The 23,839-nt window shown below is 44.9% G+C and overlaps 1 protein-coding gene across 2 annotated transcripts in view; it reads right to left on the reverse strand.

Annotated features, from left to right (window-relative positions):
- Window positions 1-23,839, reverse strand: part of atf6 (activating transcription factor 6) — a 122,604-nt gene extending 98,765 nt beyond the window's left edge. The window contains exons 1-6 of one of the 2 annotated variants that reach the window (XM_014123469.3): window positions 23,573-23,839; window positions 19,382-19,458; window positions 18,230-18,299; window positions 17,983-18,080; window positions 17,099-17,225; window positions 16,537-16,740 (exon numbers count right to left, since the gene is read on the reverse strand). In XM_014123469.3, the coding sequence (XP_013978944.1) occupies window positions 16,537-16,740; window positions 17,099-17,225; window positions 17,983-18,080; window positions 18,230-18,299; window positions 19,382-19,458; window positions 23,573-23,669 (673 nt within the window). In that variant the 5' untranslated portion in view covers window positions 23,670-23,839. Of the gene's footprint in view, window positions 1-16,536; window positions 16,741-17,098; window positions 17,226-17,982; window positions 18,081-18,229; window positions 18,300-19,381; window positions 19,462-23,572 lie in introns of both variants that reach the window. The other variant, XM_014123468.3, reaches the window with a different exon arrangement.

Genomic DNA, 23,839 nt, shown 5'->3' on the forward strand with positions numbered 1-23,839 from the left:
TACATTTTAGAATAAGGCTGTAACGTATTTCATTGTTTTTCCCCCCCTCATCAAATCTACACACACACAATACCCAATAATGACAACGCAAAAATAAAAATACTGAAATATCACATTTCCATAAGTATTCAGACCCTTTACTCTGGACTTTCTTGAAGCACCTTTGGCAGCGATTACAGCCTCAAGTCTTCTTGGGTATGACGCTACAAGCTTGGCACACCTGTATTTGGGGAGTATCTCCCATTCTTCTCTGCAGATCCTCTTAAGCTCTGTCAGGTTGGATGGGGAGCGTTGCTGCACAACTATTTCCAGGTCACTCCAGAGATGTTCAATCGGGTTCAAGTCTGGGCTCTGGCTGGGCCACTCAAGGACATTCAGAGACTTGTCCCGAAGCCACTCCTGTGTTGTCTTGGCTGTGTGCTTAGGGTCATTGTCCTGTTTGAAGGTGAACCTTCTCCCCAGTCTGGGTCCTGAGCCCGTTGAGCAGGTTTCCATCAAGGATCTCTCAGTACTTTGCTCCGATCATCTTTCCCTTGATCCTGACTAGTGTCCCAGTCCCTGAAATACATCCCCACAGCATGATGCTGCCTCCACCATGCTTCACCATAGGGATGGTGCCAGGTTTCCTCCAGATGTGACACTTGGCATTCAAGCCAAAGAGTTGAATCTTGGTTTCATCAGGCCAGAGAATCTTGTTTCTCATGGTCAGAGTCCTTTAGGTGCCTTTTGGCAAACTCCAAGCGGGCTGTCATGTTCCTTTTTACTGGGGAGTGGCTGTCCTTCTGGAAGGTTCTCCCATCTCCACAGAGGAACTCTGGAGCTCTGTCAGAGTGACCATTGGGTTCTTGGTCACCTCCCTGACCAAGGCCCTTCTCCCGCGATTTCTCTGTTTGGCCGGGTGGCCGGCTCTAGGAAGAGTCTTGGTGGTTCCAAACTTCTTCCATTTAAGAATGATGGAGGCCACTGTGTTCTTGGGGACCTTCAATGCTGTAGAAAGTTTTTGATACCTTTCCGCAGATCTGTGCCTCGACACAATCCTGTCTCGGAGCTCTACGGATAATTCCTTCAACCTCATGGCTTGGTTTTTGCTCTGACAACTGTGGGACCTTATGCAGACAGGTGTGTGCTTTCCCAAATCATGTCCAATCAATTGAATTTACCATAGGTGAACTAATCAATTGTAGAAACTTCTCAAGGATGATAAATGGAAACAAGATGCACCTCAGTTCAATTTCGAGTCTCATAGCAAAGGGTCTGAATACTTATGTAAATAAGGTATTTCCGTTTTTATTTTTAATACATTTGCAAACATTTCTAAAAACCTGTTTTCGCTTTGTCATTATGGGGTATTGTGTGTAGATTGATGAGGACATTTTATTTAATCCATTTTAGAATAATGCTGTAACGCAACAAAATGTGGAAAAAGGGAAGGGGGCTGAATACATTCTGAATGCACTGTATATGCCAAGTTGCTCTCTCAGAATATCATAATGGACCTGCAACTTTGACTTTCACCACTTTTCTAATTGATTTAGTTTCCTCACTCATCCAAGGGGCTTCTCCATTTGGATGTGGCTTTTTTCAACCTTACTGGAGCTATGGCATCAATGGTTGTCCTTCATTTGCTAAAGTTATCAACTAAATCATCACAAGAGGAAAGCAGAATAGGTGGTGGAGTATTGTTCATACACAAAATCTGTAGCAACTTCAGAGGTAAGATAGCGTTTCTTAATAATACGTTCAGTATTCCTCTTTGCTCTGGGCAACAAGGTAGTAAAAAAGACCGTGGTGATCAGATAAAGCAACATCAACAATAGAGGATATGTCAATATAAAGCCTCTTGGTAATATCCAGGTCCAGAGCACGGCTGTGGTTATGGGTGGGCCCAGTAGAAAGCCCCTTGGTAATATCCAGGTCCAGAGTACGGCTGTGGTTATGGGTGGGCCCAGTAGAAAGCCCCTTGGTAATATCCAGGTCCAGAGTACGGCTGTGGTTATGGGTGGGCCCAGTAGAAAGCCCCTTGGTAATATCCAGGTCCAGAGTACGGCTGGGGTTATGGGTGGGCCCAGTAGAAAGCCCCTTGGTAATATCCAGGTCCAGAGTACGGCTGTGGTTATGGGTGGGCCCAGTAGAAAGCCCCTTGGTAATATCCAGGTCCAGAGTACGGCTGTGGTTATGGGTGGGCCCAGTAGAAAGCCCCTTGGTAATATCCAGGTCCAGAGTACGGCTGGGGTTATGGGTGGGCCCAGTAGAAAGCCCCTTGGTAATATCCAGGTCCAGAGTACGGCTGTGGTTATGGGTGGGCCCAGTAGAAAGCCCCTTGGTAATATCCAGGTCCAGAGTACGGCTGTGGTTATGGGTGGGCCCAGTAGAAAGCCCCATGGTAATATCCAGGTCCAGAGTACGGCTGTGGTTATGGGTGGGCCCAGTAGAAAGCCCCTTGGTAATATCCAGGTCCAGAGTACGGCTGGGGTTATGGGTGGGCCCAGTAGAAAGCCCCTTGGTAATATCCAGGTCCAGAGTACGGCTGTGGTTATGGGTGGGCCCAGTAGAAAGCCCCTTGGTAATAACCAGGTCCAGAGTATGGCCACGGTTATGGGGGGCCCAGTAGAAAGCCCCTTGGTAATAACCAGGTCTAGAGTATGGCCACAGTTATGGGTGGGCCAGTAGAAAGCCCCTTGGTAATAACCAGGTCCAGAGTATGGCCACGGTTATGGGTGGGCCCAGTAACATGTTGGAAAAAGTCCATGAAGCTCAAAATATTCATAAATTCAATGGTCTTGGAGTCAGTCTCTTTGTCAACATGAAAATTAAAATTGTCCCACACAATGATTTTTTAAATAAAGAGTGAAGGAAAAGCAGCCAACAAGTTGGAACTCCTTCAAGACTGTTGGAAAAGCATTCCAGGTGAAGCTGGTTGAGAGAATGCCAAGAGTGTGCAAAGCAGTCATCAAGGTAAAGGGTGACTACTTTGACGAAGACAAATTTAAATATATTTTACATTTGAGATAAGAGATTTTTTGGTTACTACATGATTCTGTGTGTTATTTCATAGTTTAATGTCTTCACTATTATTTTACAATGTAAGAAAATAGTAAAAATAAAAGATAAAACCCTGGGATGAGTAGATGTGTCCAAAATGTTGACTAGTTCTGTATGTGAGTGACGATGGTGTCAATATTGGAGTAGTTGGCCAGAACTGTGGGCAGGAGGGAGTTGTTGTCATGGACACAGGCTCCTGGGTGACAGGTGATCTTGGTCGGTCCACAGATCGAAGGCAGGCCAAAATCTTTCACCATCGAGCTGTCCACAATGGTGGTCTTGATGGAATCCGATGAGGGAAGAGGGGGAGCAGGATGGGACCGTTATGGGGGGGGGGGGGGGGGGGCGCTTTGAGACAGGCTAGCCCGACTCTTAGTACCAGCAACAGCGGATGGCGTCGGAAACCCCAGGAAGGTGGAAGATGGCCCGAAACCCTTCTGTCTTGAGTCAGCGACCTGCTGAACTGTGGTGGTCGTGGAGAGGGTGCCACTGGGCAGCCGCCAGCTGGCGATATACTCCCAGGATCAGTTCTGACTCACGGGGCTGGTAGGTCCGTCTCGGGGCAAAGCTCTTTGATAGCTGGATCGGATCTTCTCGGATAGATAAAGGGTGGCCAGACTGCCTCCCCGATCTCCTATGCCTTGCGAGTGTCCAGTCTCCCATGGGTCGTGGAGTTGAGCTGAACATCCGTCCGTTGGATTGGGACAGATTAACGCCTCCTGACTCATTGACAGTTTTGCTACAGGAGGCATTTAAAAATGAGATTCGGTTTGCCTGGGTTATAGCAAGTTTGGTGTACCTAGAAAGCAGGTAATCCTTTTCTCGCAGCCAAGCGAACAACTGGAGGATCTCTTCCCTGAGTTCCTTGATGGTGGTGCATTTAGGGCAGACAAATCCCTGTCCATCGTTCAGTTCCACCTTATCTTAATCTGTGATTGATCACACCTAAAGCATTTGTGCCCAGTCGTGGATAAAAACACTAGATGGTTAGTACTACTAGCGTTAGCCTGCTCCGTTTCCATGACGGCTAGCAGCTAACTGCTACTTAACAGGAATCCAGAACACAAACTTGAGATCCCAGCTGTAAAGGCTAACCGCATCGCGGAATCCGTAGCAGTAAAAACTTTAGCTATGATTAAGGAAAACTATTTCATAAACACAACAAACTTAGTTTAGACAGTACAATGTTCTGTTGCCCACTCCCATAGGTTTACATCCAGGGTTCTCCAACCCTGTTCCTGGAGAGCTACCCTCCTGTAGGTTTACACCAGGGCTCTCCAACCCTGTTCCTGGAGAACTACCCTCCTGTAGGTTTACACCAGGGTTCTCCAACCCTGTTCCTGGAGAGCTACCCACCAGTAGGTTTACACCAGGGTTCTCCAACCCTGTTTCTGGAGAGCTATCCTCCTGTAGGTTTACACCTGGGCTCTCCAACCCTGTTCCCAGAGAGCCACCCTCCTGTAGGTTTACACCTGGGCTCTCCAACTATGTTTCTGGAGAGCTACCTTCCTGTAGGTTTACACCAGGGCTCTCCAACCCTGTTCCTGGAGAACTACCCTCCTGTAGGTTTACACCAGGTTTCTCCAACCCTGTTCCTGGAGAGCTACCCTCCTGTAGGTTAACACCAGGGCTCTTCAACCCTGTTCCTGGAGAGCTACCCTCCAGTAGGTTTTCACTCCAACCCCAGTTGTGACTAACCTGATTCAGTTTATCAACCAGCTAATTGTCTAGAATTAGGTGCGCTAGATTAGGGTTGGAGTGTAAACCTACAGGATGGTAGCTCTCCAGGAAGAGGGTTGGAGAGCCCTGATCTAGAGAGAAAGTTCTATTCAAACTCTAAACTAAAAATGGGTTTTGATTGTGCTTCAAATTCACATTCATGACTACAGAGGTCAGATATTCCACAGTGTTGGTTTAGTCCCGGGCAGACTGTGACATAACTGTTTGTATTGGCCCAGACTCAGCTGAGGTAGAAGATCAGGAAGAGGATCAGATTGGTAAGTCTGAATGAAACACAGGCTGGTGGGCCGAGGTAAGGAAACACTACTAAAACATTGACTCACAAATTATTAAACACAGATCCTAAAAAGAGAGGCAACGAAAGTAGAAATAGGGCGACACCTGCTGGCCAACGATACACAACACCCTCCCAAACTCTCACCCAAAACTTCCCTAATGCTTTACAGATCGACTGCCCCTAAAAACCAAAACGTGGCATCGATATGAGTCAGAAACATTTATTATAGTGTCATAATTGACTACAGAGTGTAAATAGGAAAATGTTTGGTCATAAAGGCAGTCTAAAACTGAGTTTGGAACCTCGTCACAACGAGTAAATTAAGATTGGGTTTGGATATACAATTATGTCAACATATCATGCCTCCTTTCGCCAAGCTCAACGTGCAAATTGCCCCTCTGCCCACTTTGCTTCCTATTACACTGGTCGCGTAGAACCGACAATGGACCACACGTCAACGCGTGAAAGAAGGGAGGGAAGCTCACCCTTCTCAAATCAAACAGTAAACTAATCTGCTCCGCTTGGTCATGTTGTCTACAAGCAAGCTAGTTGCATCGTCCAGAAACATACATCACTTTTCCATAAAATAAGTGTTTCAATTGTAAAACTAGTTTTCACTGGGAAGGCAGATAACACGTTATCAAAAGCAGTCACTTCTGCATGTGAAAACACTGAATCCTACTCATCACTCCATGTGATTGATTATTATTTGTTTTGAGCCGACTTTGCCGTCGGCCAGAGCGCGGCACCTGGCTCACTCCCGGGAGGCAGCCCGGTTACAAACCGAATGCAAATAACTTTTTACCCGGTTAAAACTCCTCCCACCGGAGTAACCCGGGACAGAAAAAGAAACCCATAGAATGGGGCTCCGTCTCCCCCAAAACGTTCAAATCAAAAGGATCACGGCGGTTTGAGACTGAACATCCCTATACGGCTTGACCAACCAGTGGCGGTGACTATACCGGTTGCAAGACTACAGACTGCTGGTTATGTATATTTTGATCATCATTATCATAGCTGATGTTAGCTAGCAAACTAAGATTGAGGGGACCACCGTATTTTAACTAGCTAACATTAGCATTGGTAGCTATTTTTTGACAAACTTTGCTAGTTGTTTACTACTATGTATTTGCCTACTTTAGCAATGTCATCGTATTTCCATTCCACTCTAAATTAGTGTAATTTAGACGAAACAGTCACATTTGCCTCTGAGGAGCAACCCATGTCTGGAGCACAAATAAATATTGGATGCAGCGGTGGTAGTATTAGCTCATTTATGTCTGACTAGGACTACAACAGTGTACTGGCAGCAACAAACTCAAACCAACGCAGGGCCATAGCAGAACATGTCACAGTTGGTTGCACAGTGTAACAGCGTTACCGGCCTGAATCTAATCCCATCTGGAGCCGGTCAGTCTACATCTGTAATTCATAGAATTAGTTTACAAAACGAGATTACGTTATTTCTCAAGATATGTTTATAATTGAGGGATGATGACAATCGTTGACCCTGTTTTTTTCCTGTTAGACAAGTGTAAGACTGATCCCCGCCGGGGCCTACCAGAGGAGCAAAGGTGGGTATCATTAACATGTCCTGCAATGTGATTACAATGGTTTAGCGACCTCCAAAAATGATTTAATTCACTGTTCACTTGCTATTTTCACAGTTTGTCAGGCAAGACCTCATTATAAAAGTGTGTCATGCAACACAAGTAGCCTTGTGACACCTCCTCCTCCGCTGTTGCCAGTCTCCCTGGACTCCTATGAAAAGGACACGCCATCATGAGGCCTCTGATAGTGACCCGAGTTACTGCCCAGATCAACAACGACAGGTAATGTGTGTTATGTAAAAAAAAAAGTTGGATTCAAAACTACCCGGGTTGATAAACTAGTAGCTAATTCTCCAGCCAAGCAGATATAACTAAGTATAGTCATTTTGGTTGTGAAGTGCATTAGCAAAAATATTTCTCCTTTCTTTACAACAAAATGGAATTTACCACTTGGCTGTCCATTATATCACCCTGTCACAGGCCCACTTGGCTGTCCATTATATCACCCTGTCACAGGCCCACTTGGCTGTCCATTATATCACCCTGTCACAGGCCCACTTGGCTGTCCATTATATCACCCTGTCACAGGCCCACATGGCTGTCCATTATATCACCCTGTCACAGGCCCACATGGCTGTCCATTATATCACCCTGTCACAGGCCCACTTGGCTGTCCATTATATCACCCTGTCACAGGCCCACATGGCTGTCCATTATATCACCCTGTCACAGGCCCACATGGCTGTCCATTATATCACCCTGTCACAGGCCCACTTGGCTGTCCATTATATCACCCTGTCACAGGCCCACTTGGCTGTCCATTATATCACCCTGTCACAGGCCCACATGGCTGTCCATTATATCACCCTGTCACAGGCCCACATGGCTGTCCATTATATCACCCTGTCACAGGCCCACATGGCTGTCCATTATATCACCCTGTCACAGGCCCACATGGCTGTCCATTATATCACCCTGTCACAGGCCCACATGGCTGTCCATTATATCACCCTGTCACAGGCCCACATGGCTGTCCATTATATCACCCTGTCACAGGCCCACTTGGCTGTCCATTATATCACCCTGTCACAGGCCCTTCCAGTCAACACCACATCATAAGATGAGTTCGAGAGATGTCCATAGAGAAGACCAGCAAGGGGGCTCTCATCAGCATCATGCAGACAGGCCCTCGCTGTGAGCCTTCCTATAAATAGAACAGTCAGCCACATGTTGGCCAGCAACCTTCACCTGTCAGTGGCAACAGCTTTCAAAGGCTCATCATTTGTACAAATACAGAAGGTAACCCACTTCATTACTTTGACACATTAGGTAACCCAATTGTGAAAAATAGTGTGTGTAAACTGCTTATTTTCTACTTCTTAGATGCATATAAATGTCCAGAGTATAACCTAGTAGACCCAGGACGATACCAGTATCGTGGCACTCATTAGTAATCGTGGCAAGGGAACAAAACAAGATGTGGATTTAACTTCTTTAGAAAAACAGCCCTAATGTTGCAAACAGACATCATGTCATCCAGAGTCACATGTATCTATAGCAACAATATTTTACATACAGCAGGTTAAAGGATTAAAGAGTTCGGTGTTTTTCGTGTTTAGATTTTTGCCATGGAAAGAATATTGTGATAATGGTACCGTCTCAGCCCTATAACCTAGCCTAGTGGAACCAGCCTGATCACTGTGATGTCCAGGGTATAACCTAGCCTAGTGGAACCAGCCTGATCACTGTGATGTCCAGGGTATAACCAAGCCTGGTGGAACCAGCCTGATCGCTGTGTTCACCATATAACGTCCAGGGTATAACCTAGCCTGGTGGAACCAGCCTGATCACTGTGTTCACCATATAATGTCCAGGGTATAACCTAGCCTAGTGGAACCAGCCTGATCGCTGTGTTCACCATATCATGTCCAGGGTATAACCTAGCCTGGTGGAACCAGCCTGATCACTGTGTTCACCATATAATGTCCAGGGTATAACCTAGCCTAGTGGAACCAGCCTGATCGCTGTGTTCACCATATCATGTCCAGGGTATAACCTAGCCTGGTGGAACCAGCCTGATCACTGTGTTCACCATATAATGTCCAGGGTATAACCTAGCCTGGTGGAACCAGCCTGATCGCTGTGTTCACCATATAATGTCCAGGGTATAACCTAGCCTGGTGGAACCAGCCTGATCACTGTGTTCACCATATAATGTCCAGGGTATAACCTAGCCTGGTGGAACCAGCCTGATCACTGTGTTCACCATATAATGTCCAGGGTATAACCTAGCCTAGTGGAACCAGCCTGATCGCTGTGTTCACCATATCATGTCCAGGGTATAACCTAGCCTAGTGGAACCAGCCTGATCGCTGTGTTCACCATATAATGTCCAGGGTATAACCTAGCCTAGTGGAACCAGCCTGATCGCTGTGTTCACCATATCATGTCCAGGGTATAACCTAGCCTGGTGGAACCAGCCTGATCACTGTGTTCACCATATACAGTGGCTTGCGAAAGTATTCACCCCCCTTGGCATTTTTCCTATTTTGTTGCCTTACAACCTGTAATTAAAATAGATTTTTTGTGGGTTTGTAACATTTGATTTACACAACATGCCTACCACTTTGAAGATGCAAAATATTTTTTTTATTGTGAAACAAACAAGAAATAAGACAAAACAACAGAACTTGAGCGTGCATAACCTCCCCAAAGTCAATACTTTGTAGACCCACCTTTTGTAGCAATTACAGCTGCAAGTCTCTTGAGGTAAGTCTTTACAAGCTTGGCACATCTAGCCACTGGGATTTTTGCCCATTCTTCAAGGCAAAACTGCTCCAACTCCTGCAAGTAGGATGGGTTCCACTGGTGTACAGCAATCTTTAAGCCATACCACAGATTCTCAATTGGATTGAGGTCTGGGCTTTGACTAGGCCATTCCAAGACATTTCAAATGTTTCCCCTTAAACCACTTGAGTGTTGCTTTAGCAGTATGCTTAGGGTCATTGTCCAAACAGGTTTCCCTCAAGAATTTGATTGTATTTAGCACCATCCATCATTCCTTTAGTTTCCCAGTCCCTGCCGATGAAAAACATCCCCACAGCATGATGCTGCCACCACCATGCTTCACTGTGGGGATGTGTTCTCGGGGTGATGAGAGGTGTTGGGTTTGCGTCAGACATAGCGTTTTCCTTGATGGCCAAAAAGCTCAATTTTAGTCTCATCTGACCAGAGTACCTTCTTCCATATGTTGGGGAGTCTCCCACATGCCTTTTGGTGAATACCAAACTCGTTTGCTTATTTTTTTCTTTAAGCAATGTCTTTTTCTGGCCACTCTTCTGTAAAGCCCAGCTCTGTGGAATGTACGGCTTAAAGTGGTCCTACGGACAGATACTCCAATCTCCGCTGTGGAGCTTTGCATCTCCTTCAGGGTTATCTTTGGTCTCTTTGTTGCCTCTGATTAATGCTTTCCTTGCCTGGTCCGTGAGTTTTGGTGGGTGGCCCTCTCTTGGCAGGTTTGTTGTGGTGCCATATTTTCAATTTTATAATAATGGATTTAATGGTGCTCCGTGGGATGTTAAAAGTTTTGGATATGTTTTTATAATCCAACCCTGATCTGTACTTCTCCACAACTTTGTCCCTGACCTGTTTGGAGAGCTCTTTGGTCTTCATAGTTCCGCTTGCTTGGTGGTGCCCCTTGCTTAGTTAGTGGAGTTGCAGACTCTTTGGCCTTTCAGAACAGGTGTATATATAAACACTGAGATCATGTGACAGATCATGTGACACTTAATTCATTAGATTGTACACAGGTAGACTTTATTTATGTGACTTCTGAAGATAATTGGTTGCACCAGATCTTATTTAGGGGCTTCATAGCAAAGGGGGTCAATACATATGCACGCACCGCTTTTCCATAGTTTTTTGGTACATTTTTTCATTTCACTTCACCAATTTGGACTATTTTGTGCATGTCCATTACATGAAATCCAAATAAAAATCCATTTAAATTACAGGTTGTAATAAAACTAAATTGGAAAAACACCAAGGGGAATGAATATTTTTGCAAGACACTAATGTCCAGGGTATAACCTAGCCTGATCACTGTGTTCACCATATAATGTCCAGGGTATAACCTAGCCTGGTGGAACCGGCCTGATCACTGTGTTCATCATATAATGCCCAGGGCATAACCTAGCCTGGTGGAACCAGCCTGATCACTGTGTTCATCATATAATGCCCAGGGCATAACCTAGCCTGGTGGAACCAGCCTGATCACTGTGTTCACCATATAATGTCCAGGGTATAACCTAGCCTGGTGGAACCAGCCTGATCACTGTGATGTCCAGGGTATAACCTAGCCTGGTGGAACCAGCCTGATCACTGTGTTCACCATATAATGTCCAGGGTATAACCTAGCCTGGTGGAACCAGCCTGATCACTGTGTTCACCATATAATGTCCAGGGTATAACCTAGCCTGGTGGAACCAGCCTGATCACTGTGTTCACCAAATAATGTCCAGGGTATAACCTGGTGGAACCAGCCTGATCGCTGTGTTCACCATATAATGTCCAGGGTATAACATAGCCTGGTGGAACCAGCCTGATCGCGGTGTTCACCATATAATGTCCAGGGTATAACCTAGCCTGGTGGAACCAGCCTGATCACTGTGTTCACCATATAATGTCCAGGGTATAACCTAGCCTGGTGGAACCAGCCTGATCACTGTGTTCACCAAATAATGTCCAGGGTATAACCTGGTGGAACCAGCCTGATCGCTGTGTTCACCATATAATGTCCAGGGTATAACATAGCCTGGTGGAACCAGCCTGATCGCGGTGTTCACCATATAATGTCCAGGGTATAACCTAGCCTGGTGGAACCAGCCTGATCACTGTGTTCACCATATAATGTCCAGGGTATAACCTAGCCTAGTGGAACCAGCCTGATCGCTGTGTTCACCATATAATGTCCAGGGTATAACCTAGCCTGGTGGAACCAGCCTGATCGCTGTGTTCACCATATAATGTCCAGGGTATAACCTAGCCTAGTGGAACCAGCCTGATCACTGTGTTCACCATATAATGTCCAGGGTATAACCTAGCCTAGTGGAACCAGCCTGATCACTGTGTTCACCATATAATGTCCAGGGTATAACCTAGCCTGGTGGAACCAGCCTGATCGCTGTGTTCACCATATAATGTCCAGGGTATAACCTGGTGGAACTAGCCTGATCACTGTGTTCACCATATAATGTCCAGGGTATAACCTAGCCTGGTGGAACCAGCCTGATCACTGTGTTCACCATATAATGTCCAGGGTATAACCTGGTGGAACCAGCCTGATCACTGTGTTCACCATATAATGTCCAGGGTATAACCTAGCCTGGTGGAACCAGCCTGATCACTGTGTTCACCATATAATGTCCAGGGTATAACCTAGCCTAGTGGAACTAGCCTGATCACTGTGTTCAAACATTCTATTTCCCTTCAAATGTTATGATCTCTGACGTGAAATAGAACTGCAAAGGCAGTGATCAGGTTGGTTCACCCAGGCTAATCATAACCACCATAGATAATGTAAATCAGTGTGTGTGTGTGTGTGTGACCAACCAGTATCTTTGAGGGCCCAGGTACTAATCTACACTGCTATGCCCATCAATCGGGGCTCTGGCAAAGACCTTATCTCCAGCCTCACCTCTTGCCTGCTTTCCAACGGTCGTCAATGGGGAGAACAGAATTAGTTACATTTAGTCTGACCGGTTTAAACTTCAACATAGCATCTGTTTGTGTGCGTCATATCACCTATCCCTAACTGCCATTGGTAATAGAACAGTGGCTGTGTGTGTGTTCACTGAAGCATGAGATGCAGAGAGACCTGGAACTCAACACGTCCACAGTGAGGTGATCACTAATAATACAGTCCAGTAATAGCAACACCCTTTTCATTCTGTGTGTCACTGATGAACTCTGCCTACTGTATTTCTACAGATGGACTGGAGATGCTTTTGCCAGACGGCAGCCTCAGTCGTTTGATGGGGAGACCATAATTGGGTAGGTTTTATCTGACCTGTTCAATCTTCAACATAGGATAGGTAATGTCTGAAACACAAACAGGTAATAACTGCCATTGGTAATAGAACAGGGACTGTGTGTGTGTATGTGTTCACAGAAACATGTATGAAGCCAGGACATGGAGACCTGCAAGATGATGTGATGAAGTCCAGACAGACGGGCTAGATACTGATGTCTCTGAATGGACAGAGACCAGCCACTCTGACAGACAGGCTAGATACTGATGTCTCTGAATGGACAGAGACCAGCCACTCTGACAGACAGGCTAGATACTGATGTCTCTGAATGGACAGAGACCAGCCACTCTGACAGGCTAGATACTGACGTCTCTGAATGGACAGAGACCAGCCACTCTGACAGACAGGCTAGATACTGATGTCTCTGAATGGACAGAGACCAGCCACTCTGACAGACAGGCTAGATACTGATGTCTCTGAATGGACAGAGACCAGGCACTCTGACAGACAGGCTAGATACTGATGTCTCTGAATGGACAGAGACCAGCCACTCTGACAGACAGGCTAGATACTGATGTCTCTGAATGGACAGAGACCAGCCACTCTGACAGACAGGCTAGATACTGATGTCTCTGAATGGACAGAGACCAGCCACTCTGACAGACAGGCTAGATACTGATGTCTCTGAATGGACAGAGACCAGCCACTCTGACAGACAGGCTAGATACTGATGTCTCTGAATGGACAGAGACCAGCCACTCTGACAGACAGGCTAGATACTGATGTCTCTGAATGGACAGAGACCAGCCACTCTGACAGGCTAGATACTGACGTCTCTGAATGGACAGAGACCAGCCACTCTGACAGACAGGCTAGATACTGATGTCTCTGAATGGACAGAGACCAGCCACTCTGACAGACAGGCTAGATACTGATGTCTCTGAATGGACAGAGACCAGCCACTCTGACAGACAGGCTAGATACTGATGTCTCTGAATGGACAGAGACCAGCCACTCTGACAGACAGGCTAGATACTGATGTCTCTGAATGGACAGAGACCAGGCACTCTGACAGACAGGCTAGATACTGATGTCTCTGAATGGACAGAGACCAGCCACTCTGACAGACAGGCTAGATACTGATGTCTCTGAATGGACAGAGACCAGCCACTCTGACATACAGGCTAGATACTGATGTCTCTGAATGGACAGAGACCAGCCACTCTGACAGACAGGCTAGATACTGATGTCTCTGAATGGACAGAGACCAGCCACTCTGACAGACAGGCTAGATACTGATGTCTCTGAATGGACAGAGACCAGCCACTCTGACATACAGGCTAGATACTGATGTCTCTGAATGGACAGAGACCAGCCACTCTGACAGACAGGCTAGATACTGATGTCTCTGAATGGACAGAGACCAGCCACTCTGACAGACAGGCTAGATACTGATGTCTCTGAATGGACAGAGACCAGCCACTCTGACAGACAGGCTAGATACTGATGTCTCTGAATGGACAGAGACCAGCCACTCTGACAGACAGGCTAGATACTGATGTCTCTGAATGGACAGAGACCAGGCACTCTGACAGACAGGCTAGATACTGATGTCTCTGAATGGACAGAGACCAGGCACTCTGACAGACAGGCTAGATACTGATGTCTCTGAATGGACAGAGACCAGCCACTCTGACAGACAGGCTAGATACTGATGTCTCTGAATGGACAGAGACCAGCCACTCTGACAGACAGGCTAGATACTGATGTCTCTGAATGGACAGAGACCAGCCACTCTGACATACAGGCTAGATACTGATGTCTCTGAATGGACAGAGACCAGGCACTCTGACAGACAGGCTAGATACTGATGTCTCTGAATGGACAGAGACCAGCCACTCTGACAGACAGGCTAGATACTGATGTCTCTGAATGGACAGAGACCAGGCACTCTGACAGGCTAGATACTGATGTCTCTGAATGGACAGAGACCAGCCACTCTGACAGACAGGCTAGATACTGATGTCTCTGAATGGACAGAGACCAGCCACTCTGACAGACAGGCTAGATACTGATGTCTCTGAATGGACAGAGACCAGACACTCTGACAGGCTAGATACTGATGTCTCTGAATGGACAGAGACCAGCCACTCTGACATACAGGCTAGATACTGATGTCTCTGAATGGACAGAGACCAGGCACTCTGACAGACAGGCTAGATACTGATGTCTCTGAATGGACAGAGACCAGCCACTCTGACAGACAGGCTAGATACTGATGTCTCTGAATGGACAGAGACCAGCCACTCTGACAGACAGGCTAGATACTGATGTCTCTGAATGGACAGAGACCAGGCACTCTGACAGACAGGCTAGATACTGATGTCTCTGAATGGACAGAGACCAGCCACTCTGACAGACAGGCTAGATACTGATGTCTCTGAATGGACAGAGACCAGCCACTCTGACAGACAGGCTAGATACTGATGTCTCTGAATGGACAGAGACCAGCCACTCTGACAGACAGGCTAGATACTGATGTCTCTGAATGGACAGAGACCAGGCACTCTGACAGACAGGCTAGATACTGATGTCTCTGAATGGACAGAGACCAGCCACTCTGACAGACAGGCTAGATACTGATGTCTCTGAATGGACAGAGACCAGCCACTCTGACAGACAGGCTAGATACTGATGTCTCTGAATGGACAGAGACCAGCCACTCTGACAGACAGGCTAGATACTGATGTCTCTGAATGGACAGAGACCAGGCACTCTGACAGACAGGCTAGATACTGATGTCTCTGAATGGACAGAGACCAGACACTCTGACATACAGGCTAGATACTGATGTCTCTGAATGGACAGAGACCAGCCACTCTGACAGACAGGCTAGATACTGATGTCTCTGAATGGACAGAGACCAGCCACTCTGACAGACAGGCTAGATACTGATGTCTCTGAATGGACAGAGACCAGCCACTCTGACAGACAGGCTAGATACTGACGTCTCTGAATGGACAGAGACCAGACACTCTGACAGGCTAGATACTGATGTCTCTGAATGGACAGAGACCAGCCACTCTGACAGACAGGCTAGATACTGATGTCTCTGAATGGACAGAGACCAGCCACTCTGACAGACAGGCTAGATACTGACGTCTCTGAATGGACAGAGACCAGACACTCTGACAGACAGGCTAGATACTGATGTCTCTGAATGGACAGAGACCAGCCACTCTGACAGACAGGCTAGATACTGATGTCTCTGAATGGACAGAGACCAGCCACTCTGACAGACAGGCTAGATACTGATGTCTCTGAATGGACAGAGACCAGCCACTCTGACAGACAGGCTAGATACTGATGTCTCTGAATGGACAGAGACCTGGCATTCTGCATAAAAAATGTTAGTAGACACTTACTTGTATTGTCTTTTTTTTAATTATTGAAATGAATGGTATCAGTCAATATGGGGAGGGAGAAACACTGTGTATTCTGCACCAGGATCAGGGAACTCCTGTTTGTGGTACATTGCGTTGTGCCTGGACACATCCCTTAGCCGTGGTACATTGCGTTGTGCCTGGACACATCCCTTAGCCGTGGTACATTGCGTTGTGCCTGGACACATCCCTTAGCCGTGGTACATTGTGGTACATTGCGTTGTGCCTGGACACATCCCTTAGCCGTGGTATATTGGCCATATATCATGAACCCCCGAGGTGCCTTATTGATATTATAAACTGGTTACCAACGCAATTAGAGCAGTAAAAATAAGTTGTCATACCCATGGTATACGGTCTGATATACCACGGCTGTCAGCCAATCAGCATTCAGGGCTCGAACCACCCAGTTTATAATATGTATTATAGTGTAGTGAGTGCAGTTTTAGACTCACCTATAGGTGGCGCTGGCTGTATGCTGACAGGGGCAGGTTTGACCACAGCAGGGTGAGGCACCAGGGTGGTCTGCAGGGGCTGGATGATGATGGTCTGGAGAGGGCCCGCGGCATGCTGGGCTACAGCTGTTACAACTGGTCTGGGCTGGATGGATACCTTGGGGGTGAGCTGGATAGGCATCTTCACTGGCTGGGCTGGCTTGACTGTGAGACAGATCAGAATTCACAACCGTTTCCATTTTTTTATGGAGCTTTCTTCCCCCTCCAGATGCCATTGTATGTATCATTGAAAGCAGGGCGAATGGACTTGAACCAATAAACATCTGTTGTTTGGTTGTACTAATGTTTGGCTTGAGTCGTCATACTTTTTCCTATCCATTAAAACTAACAAAGTCAATCAATAACATATTTCCAAATCAGAAACAGACTGGCGAGGGAGAGTGATACAGTATTTTCACTGAAAGCCAATGTAACTACAGGAAGAAATGGCAGCCTGATATCAAAGAAAATATCAAAGAAAAGGAGGAGGAGGATGATGATGATGGAGAGGTGTCTGTCTGACCTCGCGTGGCCTGACTGGTCCTCTTGGGGGCCCTCTTGGCCAGGGGCAGGGGGGGCTCTGAGAAGCCGCTGGACTCGGAGCAGACAGAGACGGCAGGAGAGGGCTGAGGAGATATGGCTAGATCATCCTGTAGAGGGCAGCAGAGAGACAGGCCATCATGCTTCACTGCTGTATGAGGTTTTACAATACCTCCTGAAGGTCCAGTGTTCCCCTATATGCATTTAGACGCAGCGCACCACAACTGCTAAACTGTGACCACCACTGCAAAAATACAAAATATTTGAGTGTTATAATGCCGATTGTATAGATGTAAGGCCAAGGAAGGCCCCATCCACCGCTGCCATATATCTTGCTAAAAGGAACTACAAAGTTCTTGACGACTGATGCTGTTGGCAACATCCAAAATATCTTTGAGGTGTAGGCACAAATGTCCTTGATCATAAAGGCAGGAGAAATAAACATTGTGCAGTGTAGGGTCACAAGATCTAACCCTAGTCCTCTTTCTGACATGCTGTGAATACAACTGCCTGCTACATTATGCTAATATGGCCAGAGTTGTCATCACCTCATTTTAACGAGGGGGCGGGGCCACACCTCTGGCAGATGGTGGATAATTAGTTTGACAAGGTGCTTCAGACCTTCCTTAATGAGGTGCTCAAGTGTGTGTGTGTGTGTGTGTGTGTGTGTGTGTGTGTGGATTGCAAAAGCAGATGGCAGAGGTAGCAACGTGTGTAACGGAACCATGTGGGGCGAAAACACAAACTAACACAGATGGGCCTAGACGCACACTGGAAATACTCCCAGCCATACAAAATAGGCACATCAAAAACATAAATGCAAAATGACCTACAGCGAAACACACTGGAGAGAGACAGGGGACTTACTTGTATGGAGTAAGGTGACAGGGCCTCTCGGGATGCAGGCGAGGTGACAGAGCTCATGGTACGGGCAGGAGAGAGAGAGTCCACACTCAGATCCCCATCTGCAGACAAGGACACAGAGCTCATGGTATGTGCAGGAGAGAGAGAGTCCACACTCAAATTTACACGAGAGAAATACTGGTACTGACATGTTCAAACAATTTTTGTCCAATACAATATCACCTTATACCATAGACCTGATTAGACACACCTGTGTAGGTGCTGCCTGTGTCAGTGCTCCAGGGAGGCAGGTCCATGTCAAAGTCGAGGTCAGGGCCGGCCTAGAGGGTTAAACAGAGCAGACACACAATCACTGTACTTCACATTATGATGGTTCACTGTGAATCTGGTCTGTTACGATTTTCTAAAGTGGAACTGACAGCGTTTTAGCAACATGAAATCTTATTTAAAAGATCTGTTCATATACAACCCCAGGGAAGAATATGATGCTTTTAAATGCATTTTCTTTTTTACATTTTATGACAAGGGAGATATGGTCATTCATAGAATGTTTGGAAATTATGTATACTAAAGGCATTTGTGAAAATTCTATATCAATATATAGAGTGGGAAAGTGGCTGTGTGTTGGTACAATTAACAGACACTGCAGTAAATAAAACCTAATGAAAAAAACATCTGTCTTGTCCAGTACCGGAGTCTACACAGACCGTTGTGCCATAGCCAATCAGAGCTACAGTAGGCCTATATGCAAATAAGCCATTTGCCACACGGGCCTGCCATCATTTACAAAACACTAAAAGGGCTGGGCGATATATCTTTCTCGGGAGGGGAGTCGGCCCAATCACCCACTCGTCCAATGACAACATCCTCCCGGGCAGCTAGCTAACTAACATTACACTCCGTTTTTTTTTAGCTTGGTAAATAAATAGCTAGCCTATTAGCCATGGTATGACTGACCTGTGATCATTGCCATTGCTAGTTTGATTGTATTGGAATTCACAGCTTTTGTTACATTCATCTGTTTTTACCCCAAAATATTGAGTCTTTGAAACTGAAACAGTGTATTCCTAAATGGCTGGAGGAACCAAACAACGTTACCATACCAGCTGTGATTTACAACCCGATAGAAATATCTGTGTGACTTCCAAGACATTTATTGGTGAATGATATGAATCATGCATTGATCCGCATCCATCTATTCTGCCAACAACGCCTTACTCTACATCATAGAAGTTGTAATCAAATAGAACCGATTGGTTTTGTAGCATAAACTGAGAATTTGATATTTTTTAACTGATATGATGATTGTCTGTTTCATATCTGCAAAGTAGTTAAAACGCTTGTCAGTTCCACTTTAAGGGACAGTGTTGCCTAGAGTGTGTCTGTGTATTCCTGTACTCACATATCCCACACACTCCAAGGCCTGAAGAAGTTCGTCTGCATCTCCAAGGTTGTCCAGCTCGTCAAACAGGCTGATGTCTGCTTGAGAGCAAGAGACACACACGTCTGATTTAACAGTAGCCTTACATGAAAACAATACTTAGTTGCCTTCGCCAAAGACTAACTACCGTTTTCATCAAAGGCTAGTTTAACAGATGTCTTGACTTGTTTCAGATAGTTATCCACAACGTCAGGTCAGATAGTTAATCACAGTTTAGTCATATGGGGCTACAAAGAAGAATTCATATTGTAAACGGCTTCTCTTAGTCATAGATATGGCTATTCACTTATTATTTACACATTGGTAATGCATAACTGATGGCCCACTTGTTTGATCAAATTAGTAAACATTTCATTTACGTTTTCCTGTTTGTAAGGGCTCCCGAGTGGCGCAGCAGTCTAAGGCACTGCATCTCAGTGCTAGAGGCATCACTACAGACCCTGGTTCGATTCCAGGCTGTATCACAACCGGCCGTGATTGGGAGTCCCATAGGGTGGCTCACAATTGGCCCAGCGTCGTCCGGGTTAGGCCGTCATTCTAAATAAAATTTGTTCTTACCTGACTTACCTAGTTAAATAAAGGTTAAATAAAAACATTTTAAAAATTGGAATGTGCTTTAAAATGACTAAAACCAAATCTAAACTGTGTAGACATATTGGATAGTACATTTTCTTGAAATGCCCAGTTCACTAAAAATTACAAAAAATTTAAGCTAGACTGTCACAGAGCATCAAAGAATAAAAAAAACGATGGATAGAGGACTATTTTTTGTTCATTTTGACCATGAGGAAATATAACCAATTTTTAGTGTGGCCCTTCAGACCTCGTTGAAGACAATGCTTTAGGGCTGCATCATGTTAACTCCTCTCTCATACTGACTCTAGTCTGTCCTGAGGAACCACTGGGAGTCTGGACTGTATCATGTTATCTCCCCTCTCATACTGACTCTAGTCTGTCCTGAGGAACCACTGAACCCACAGGGAGTCTGGGCTGCATCACATTATGCTGCACAGAAGTTAACACACTTGATCGACGCAGCACGGCATGTAGAAACTGTTCATTACTGTTGGCAAAACAATGTCCATTACAGGCTAGAACACTTTACAATGCAAGAAGATACCGGAAGCTTCCAGCTTTGTAGGCTAGCTTTCTTTGCTAGCTTACAGCTGAAGCTAAAATCACTTCACTACCCTATTACCTTGTTTGTGAAACACACAATAACGCAAAATATTGCTGGATTACAAAGCGGATTGTCACAAAAAACATTATTCATTCACTTTGTCTCCCCCAGTCAAGATCATCTTTGCTCGAGCCTCGAACAGACTGTGTGAATGTCATGGGTCTCAAAGCAGCAATCAGCAGTAGAAACAATAACAAAGCCGCGTCCCGCCCCTGGTACAGTGAAAAGCTGAGGGATGTGGCTGGAGAAATGTAAACACAAATTCATAGACAGAGAGCTATGGATGCAAGGAATGACCATCCATGATATGAAAATCATATTTTTAACCATGTTTTGAGGCTATATAGTGTTTGTTTACATTTTCGTTGTTTACACCATTGGAGTAAAACAAGCTTGTATTTTGGGTTCTGATGGGGTGTGACAGTTGAACTAAGCTCATGAGGCATTTACAAGTTCTATTCTTTATGAATCAATGGATACATGCCAGTACATTTATAAGTCCAAAAATAGATGTAACAACTGCTGATTGCCCCTTTAAAGAGACGGTGCATACTTTTATAAAAGATATTGCTTCTTCTATGCAAACGTTGTTGATCAGCATAATAAAATAAAGAGCCAAATGGAAGGGAAACAGATTTCTTTTCATCCATAAAAAATCAGCCAGAACAAGATCAATAACTCAATGCATACACACAGTCCTATTGAATATGCATTCACCTGTATTGTGAATAGACCTAGGCTACATCTTGATTAACCCAGTTTATCAACAGACTACAGATTTACTATTCAAACAAATTATTACTATTATGTAGTTAGATTTCTTTTTTACCAAAGTCAAATTGAATGTTTGATTGTATAACTGATTCATTAATGCTTACATTAAAATTATCTAAAATTACTAATGTAATGAATGATATTGAAATCAAAAGATCTGTCTGTGACTTTGGCTAATACGCCTTATTTTGCCCTGGTATCATTTGTGTTGTTTTGGTAGAGTATCGTGATGGTATTGAGTATTGTGATAAAAGGTATCGAAGTAAAAATTCCAGTATCGTGACAACACTAGAGTCTACATGTTACGCCTCCATCACACAACAGCGTCATAGCGTTTTGGTACACCAGAAGTCCATTTATTTCCAATGAAACGCTGCGTTTGCCTTGCAGCATTGTGTTACAGAGGCAGTTCCAGTGCCTTCTGTGCGGTGCATACGTTGGATTTATCGAACGTATGCATCAAATTGTACTCGTAGACGGCTTGGCAGAAATGGTAGCAGAAGGTGAATGTTGAACTTTTGTTGCACACAAATCCAGATGATGCTGCGTACCATTTTGCACAATGACCCTGTAGGTGTGAGAGAGGTGAGTAAGCATTTCACTCTTGGATTCTAGAAAAGCCTAGGCTAGCCTAGCCCATTGCTCATACACATGTGTATATGTATACATTCTTATAGTTTACTTAGATGTATGTGTATTCTGTATTTGTTGTGGAATTGTTATATATTGCTGCACTGTCGGAACTAGAAACACAAGCATTGCGCTAGACTCGCAATAACATCTGCTAACCATGTATGTGACCAATAACATTTGAGTATGACTCTCAGTTCCATTACATAACACATAAGAGTCATTGTACCAAGGTATCTTCTGTATGAGGGAGTTGTGTTAAGAGCCCCTACCCTCATTACAGGCAATATTTACAGAAGACAGCAGTAAAACAGAGCCACCTGTGGAAATTAGCTGTCTAGCATGCTCCGAACACCTGTATGCAACTGAAGAAGGCCACCAGAAACGTGTTGTCACTGAAAAATTAAGTTGGCTGCAACTGTGATAAAGCCGGTTAAAACTGTGTACAGTAAGTGTATATTTTGCATTAGTGAAATTATTTTTGATGTGATATTAAAGTAAAGGGCTTTATCTTTCTAGAACCCTATCGCAATTAATAATCGATTCACGTTTCGATTTGGCTGTTTTGGCCGCCAGAGCCAGTCTACCTCTTAAAATAACATCAGGTTCTTGAACCTTAAGGCAAAGATTTTTTACAACTAACCCAAGAAAGACCACACAACATGTCGTTTCCAATGGCAGCAAATTACAGAGACAAGCACTAGCCGATTGGCGCGTTCTAGCAAGTATTTGCATATTTCCGTTAGGGAAGGCCTACTCTGAAGTGCTCGTACACTCCTTCTAAACAACGCAATTTTTGGGGAACTTTGGCAAAAGGGTCAAGTCTACAAACATGTGTCCACTCTGTTTGTAATAGATTCTAGTTTTAGAAACAGAAAACTGCATTGAGATCAAATGTTTAATCGATGAATACATAAGCAAAATGTCGGACAAAATCCATCTCGCTCCATCTTGGTAGTGATTGGAAACGCCAACCGGATGCTTCACATTTATACATCCGGTAAAATATCTGTCTCAATGTTCTATCTTCGCTTAAAATGTAAAGGTTGGCTCCTTAATTAAGAGTACATTTTGGGCCATATCTATGACTAAAAGGAGAAGACGTTTAGCAATCAAATTTTTTTGTATCTCTTCTCGCGAATTCATAACCCTACCCCTCCTAACAGGCTAGCTAGTACCGCCCCAAAAAATAAAAAATGATAATAATAATAATAATAAATATATTCGTTCAGGGCAGAGAAATTACAAATAATTTAACTTAGATTGTAGAGAATTCAGATTGTAAAACGTTCTCTTTTTGGACATGGCAACAGCTACCAGTGGGCGATAGCGGTTACTGACTTGAGGCAGCTAAGTAAACGTTAGCTAGCCCGCTTGCCAAATAACTAGCTAGCTACCATGTTAGCAATAAGCAGGCAAATGAAGAACATTCATTCGATCGAGTATAACCATCGTAAACACAACCAACATGTTGACATTTGTGGTACACATTTCCGAGGAGTAAGTGTCTCTCTTTAGCGCTACACTAGCAAGCTAACGTTAGCTGTTGGCAAGTGACGCTTGCTTACCCCACTCGCCATCCTGGTCGATGGACATGGTGCCAGTTTCACTGTTCATCATTTGTTGTTCTTGAGTCTCGAAGTCTAACATTAAATCGGACGACATCCTTCCTCGAATACATTAGTAACCGATTTTAAAGAAATATGTTATAGTTTATTCTAATAGGTCAAAAGCTTAGCATCGGCTGTACATGTTGCTGGTTCGTATTCACTGATAAATGTTCTTCCTGTTCTACGGGGAAAAAAAGATACACGTCTTGCTTTACCGTAAATCTA

Source organism: Salmo salar, chromosome 10 (assembly GCF_965601325.2).
Source record: "Salmo salar chromosome 10, fSalSal1, whole genome shotgun sequence".
Lineage (NCBI taxonomy): Eukaryota > Metazoa > Chordata > Actinopteri > Salmoniformes > Salmonidae > Salmo > Salmo salar.